General features: G+C 35.7%; 1 protein-coding gene across 1 annotated transcript in view; it reads right to left on the bottom strand.

Moving 5' to 3' along the window:
- Positions 1-3,175: 3,175 nt before the first annotated feature.
- Positions 3,176-6,000, bottom strand: part of DIAPH3 (diaphanous related formin 3) — a 1,357,913-nt gene continuing 1,355,088 nt past the window's right edge. The window contains exon 28 of the mRNA XM_082245041.1: positions 3,176-3,434. Within this exon, the coding sequence (XP_082101167.1) occupies positions 3,178-3,434 (257 nt within the window). The 3' untranslated portion in view covers positions 3,176-3,177. The remainder of the gene's footprint in view (positions 3,435-6,000) is intronic.

The following is a 6,000-nucleotide window of genomic DNA, read 5'->3' as shown; positions in this document are numbered from 1 at the left end:
AATTAAAGATGTTATCTGTTTTTAATATTTGGTATACTAATAACATTTCTTTTAATTTTGTATACTTGTTAATTTATGCCTGGCACTTTAAATCCCTCTATTTCCCTACTCCTATTTCTCTTAAGGGAGAAAGAATGGTGGATTCTCTCTCCAATATTTTAATATTGAGGGACAGTGCCTTGGCATATAATTATCTTTTATAGTGACAAAGCAGAATCTCTCCCCATCACGTTAAAAAAAAAGATATACTGTCCAAACACTTGAAGGTAGCCATGGTCTAGGATATAAGTTCTGTGTCATGTCATAAACTGTATAATTCACATAACCTATATACCTGGGTTATGGTACCAATAACTACATTTCCTTGACTTAAATGTAGTTAAACCCAGCTGTATGCTCACTGAAAGGAGTGTTGTCTTAGTAGTAACATACACAAACCACAAAACACAGTTATTAAATATATCCTTTTAATTTTGCATTGCTATTTACAATGGTTGTCTCCATGCAAACAGAACAAACTTGCTTAACAAACACACACCAATAAGTTGTAATGGACAGCTGGAACAATAAACTTAACCTGAGAACACGAGGGTGATTTCTTTTCCATAAAGCTTGCAGAACAGTGTTTTCTTAATATGATCAGGCACAGTGTCACAGTACTAATTTATATTTATTAACTTTGCATAGGAAAAATCACAAGGCCTCATTTCAAGTGAAATATTACCCTGTACAAAACTGGCTACAGCCATCAATTAAATCTGACCCATGTGCCCATTATCTGTGCTCTTGTTGTCATCGGAAAGAACATGACACAACCATGCCATATGCTTGCAGTGTAAAAAAAAAAAAGGTGGACAGTTGCTGAACTGTGTGAGGCATTTGCAACGTTAATGGCTTTTCAGTAATAAACATGTAGTGTTTATTGAATATAAAGCACTGTGGTCGTTCAGAAAATAAACTTGAATAAAGAATAACAAAAATAAGACTGAGGCTGATGTGTATACATGAAAAGTATGCCTTAAAGGAAAGCAGGGGATTTTACAGCCACATGCATAACTATATAAACCGGCATGTTTTCAGCCAGAGCGGTGGTAGTCTTCTATGTAGTGACTTGCCAAAAGTGAAATTTTGTTGGCTTTGAGCTCATGGCAGAGATCAGCATGTTCCTTATCACACACTGTGAATGGATATCCAGCATTGCAATGACAGTAACACTTCTCTGCATGGGGTGCTTTTATTTCAGTCTCCTTGCTTCATTAAGGCCATCGTGTTATATATTACGTTTAATAAAAGTTGGAGAACAGGCATACAGACTCAACATAAAAATGTGTGTTCAAAGACTATAACTTGCTTACACGCATTGAAAGCAGAGTTTTCATATAAGAATACTTTGGAATTTTTAAAGAATTTTAAGACTGCATATAATAAATATATGTGCATGTAAAGCAGATGCTAATATTATACATTTGGTATCCCAGATGTCTTGCATATTGCCTCTACTAACTTTAATCGTGTACAGAAAAAAGATTGTCCTTTATAGTAACATTAGCAGCTATATATAGTAAAGTAAATGTCAGTTTTTATTTAGATCTTTTGCCAATACCCATGTAAAGTACATCTCCCCTCAAACGCATCCAGTACTGCAAAGCAGGCCAGTAAAAAAAACAAAAAAAAAAACAAAAATAGGATTCAATACCTACCAAACAGAAGCTCAACAACTGTTCAGTCATTTAAGGAATACTCAAACACCTTATTCCCTGAGTTTATACCATCTCTACATTTTATTTTACATGGAATAGATACTTCAACTATGTTCTTACGCAAAAAGGAATAAGATAGGTAAATTGCAGAAATTATGTAATTATCCCACTATCCTGCCTTATAAAATACAATTAGTCATTAAGGTTGAGCTATAAGGTTACTTTTACAGTCTTATGACGGATTTAATATATCTAATGCCTGCCCCTCTTTAAAGTAATGCATGTTCTCTGTGGTTGCCTAGAAAAGTTTTCAAGAAGACTGCACTCTCATTGATTTGCACAGTTAATACATTTCATGATTTATCTATCCGGTAACACAGTTATAGTGGAGTAAAATATACTGGAGAATAAATGCAAGCGAGAACAAATCTCCACTATAAAAGAATGAAATTTTTCATTAACTTTTAAGACTTTGTGCAAGCAAAAACAAGACCCATGGCATAAAACATCAAACTTTGTTTTCACTCTGCTGATGAGAAATGAAGCAATGGTATAACATTCCACACAGAAAGTAATTTCCTTCTTCTCTACTCCATGTTCAAGGTAAAAAAAAATCCCTTATGGATTGTGTAGAATAGTCAACTACATGCCATCATTGCCAGCAACAAAATATATATGACAATTTAAAGTGAATCCTTTAGCTTGCAGGGTTAAAGTAAACCTGTTACAAATGGCTCAGTTCAGACTAAGTTTATAATGAACAAAATGCAGAAATACAGGGTACCTTAAGTAAAAAAATAAGTCAAAACTATCTGCAATCCAGAGGTTTAGGAAGCTCAATTTATATGCAGATTTCATTTTTTCCTGAAAAAACAAGACTCATTTCCACAGCCTTGAGAGCCACCATAATTAATGTTATACATCACATATATATGACAAAAAGGAAGTCTGGAAAGTGGACCAAACTTGACTTCTTGGGGAAAAGTCATATTATTTTAGCTACCTAGATCTCTGAATCTACTCAGTATTTTGATATGGTTTTCACTGTATATGACCCATGCTTTGGATTTCTTTTATATTATGATGGTTTGCCACCATTGTACTTTTAGAGAATTGTGAGAACAAACATCCATTGCAGAGTTATACATGTCATTGAGAGGGCATAGTTTTCACTTGATAACTGCATTGCTGGAGTTTTTTGGTGACAAGCCAAATTATCAAGAACCAATAAACTATGCATAGCTTAGAGGGCCCATCATTTGGTATAGAAACTTTCAGACAATAGACTATTACCTTGAATCTGAAGACAAATAAAATCATTGTAGGCAGGATACAAATACATGGATATCAGGGAATAGACACTGGTTTGAGAGTCTTAACAAATGGCAATGTAATGTCCATGGCTAGCTTAGGAGGGTAGGTACAATTTTACTTGCTGGATGTCCAAACTACATTTTGTTTGTGTTTTGTGTTTTCATCACAGAGCACGCAATCTTGCCAGAAGAGCTTCCACCTCAGGAATAGATTCTGGTTTGGCTGCAGAGCTTTGGCCTGGACCTTTGTCTTTGTGCCCTTCCGAGCTGCACACCTCTTTCCTAGCTGTAACCTTGCTTTTTACTGTAGAAGAATGAGATTCCAACTCATAGCTGAGTTCCTTAGCAACTGGAGCTCTTGCTGCATTAGAGTAGAGATTTGGTCGTGATCGAGACCTCTCAAATTGTGGTTTTTGGTTCTCTGTGGAAATCACAAATGAAAAAAAAGTTATTGAGATGAATTATATTTTAGGTATGCAAAGCATTACATTTTGCATGCACATGTCATTGAATGTGGAATTTACACAAACAGCAGAAAAGCAAAAAAAATATGCCTTAAATGCACAAGCATAAAGGAAAATGAAAAACACACAACAAAATATATATTGGTATTAAAGAAGAGTCTCTAGAAAGAAGCTGTTTTGTAAAGTAGTTTATAGCTGATTTGGCCCGAGAGGGGAGGATATTGATGTTGGTAATACATCTTTATCAGAGTAATTTGCATTTCCACATAAAAATGGGTTTGATAAAGAGAGCGGGTCACAAGTAAATATATTTTATTTTCGTTTGCATCCATTAGAAAGAATAAGCAAGCTTGTGTTTCTGGTTATAAACTGGCTGTCGGGAGGAAACTTTACATCATGAAAGGAAACAGCATTGCAGTTTAATGTTCCCAAGAAATCTACATCCCTGTGTTGTGATCTGAGTTTTAGGAGGCTACTATTAAAATAATCTCGGTGTATTACATGGGTGAAAAAATGGACACACAGGCTGATTCTTAAAGGGATATAAAATAGTAATTATATGTTATTTTATGTAAACATTTACAGCAGAAATCATATAAAGAATAAAAATTGATAGAACTTAATATAAGTGTGCTATCGTAGGATCAATGAAAAACAATATTTTCTGAAACACAGTTGACCTTCTGTCCATTTATAGTTCAGCACTGCAAGTTGTCACTTTGCTTTTCAGTAAAAAGAATGATATAACAAATATTTGCTGCAGAAGCCATTTTTAAATAATAATAAAAAAAAAAAAACTGTCAACAAATATGAGGGCTGATATAACTGATCTTTTTTTTCAAAAAAGCTAGCTGGTAATGTTGACTCACTGGGGTTGATTTACTAAAGGCAAATAGGCTATTCACTTTGCAAGGGAAGTTGCATTTTGGAGTGAAATGTTATCCTAGAGCTAAGTGAATGTGGTGAAATTACACAATAAATACCCAATGCCCTGCAAGAGAGGAAAAAAATAAAAACAGCATTCTGGAAGATGGTGAATGTTAGCAGATGATGGGAGTTAGCAGAACTTTACCTCATTTACTAAGCACAAGGGACTATTCCCATGCAAAATGCAACTTCCCTAGCAAAATGAACAGTCTATTTGCCTTTTATTAAATCAACCTCACAGGCTTTAATACTTTCTGGTCACAGACTCAAGACACGTATGCAGACCAAAATGTCAGAATCTGTATACTTGACCTGTTTACATAATATAATTGATATTGACAAAGAAGGTATAAAAGCCAAAGGACTCAAAGTAACAACCAGCCAACTAGGACTTTTAGTCTCAGAAATAGTAGTATCTATGTTTTTTTCATGACATGACTTCTTTAATTTCAGGGGAAAATGACCTTTTCAATCTGCAGCCAGCAGGGATTCTCTCTAAAATCCAAAACAAATGTAATGCTGCTTTCTTGTAACCTTGACAATACTGGAGATATTCAGTACAAGATATTGCATTAAGGAAGTGGTAAGTGACTAGAATGCATGTGCCTATTCCAACAGAGCAGATGGAGGTAAAACACGCTCACGCCCCCGCTTGTCAGTGGGGAAGCTGATGCACGGGGCAGGCGTCCCCGATTGCCGCCTGACACCTGCGATCATTCCCCCGCTGAGAGAAGAATAGTCAGCTGTTGTACCGTTGTTCTTCCTGGAATGATCATAGATCCCCTGTGATCCTTCTTTATAGGATCACAAATCTCTATGATCATTTCATAAGCCACGCCCCCCACAGTTAGAATCACCCCCCTAGGCTCACATTTAACCCCTTGATCACCCACAACGTTAACCCCTTCCCTGCCAGTATTACAGTATCAGTGCATATTTTTAGCACTGATTACCGTAGTAATGTCACTGGACCCCCAAAAGTATACAAAATGTCAGTCAGGGGTCCGATCTGTCCACCACAATGTCGCAGTCCTACAAAAAATCGCAGATCGCCGCCATTACTAGTAAAAAAAATAAATAAATAAATAAAAATGACATAAATCTTTACTGTAGTTAATAGATACGATAACTTTTGTGCAAACCAATCAAAATACGCTTATTGTGATTTTTTTTACCAAAAATATGTAGCAGAAAACAAATTGGCCTACAATGTTAAAACATTTAGATTTTTTTGGGGGGAATGTTACATAGCAGAATGTGAAAAATAGTGTTTTTTTCAGAATTTTTTTTATAGCGCAAAAAATAAAAAATCGCACGGGTGATCAAATACCACCAAAAGAAAGCTCTATTTGTGGGGAAAAAAGAACATACATTTTATTTAGGTACAGCGTCGCACGACCGCGCAGTTGTTCGTTAAAGTAACGCAAAGCCAAATCGCAAAATATGGCCTGGTCATTAAGGGGCAAATCCTTCTGGTCCAGAAGTGGTTAATAAATATAACATAACATAACATAACATTAAAGATCCATGGCGTTCTGGCAATATGTACTGCCCTGCATCTTTCTGCCCGTACCTTCATAGGACTGCAGGGCTTGC

This window comes from Pelophylax lessonae, assembly GCF_965119305.1.
Source record: "Pelophylax lessonae genome assembly, chromosome: 2".
NCBI lineage: Eukaryota > Metazoa > Chordata > Amphibia > Anura > Ranidae > Pelophylax > Pelophylax lessonae.
Note: the sequence above shows the minus strand (reverse complement) of the source record. Positions and strands in the feature narration are given on the sequence as shown.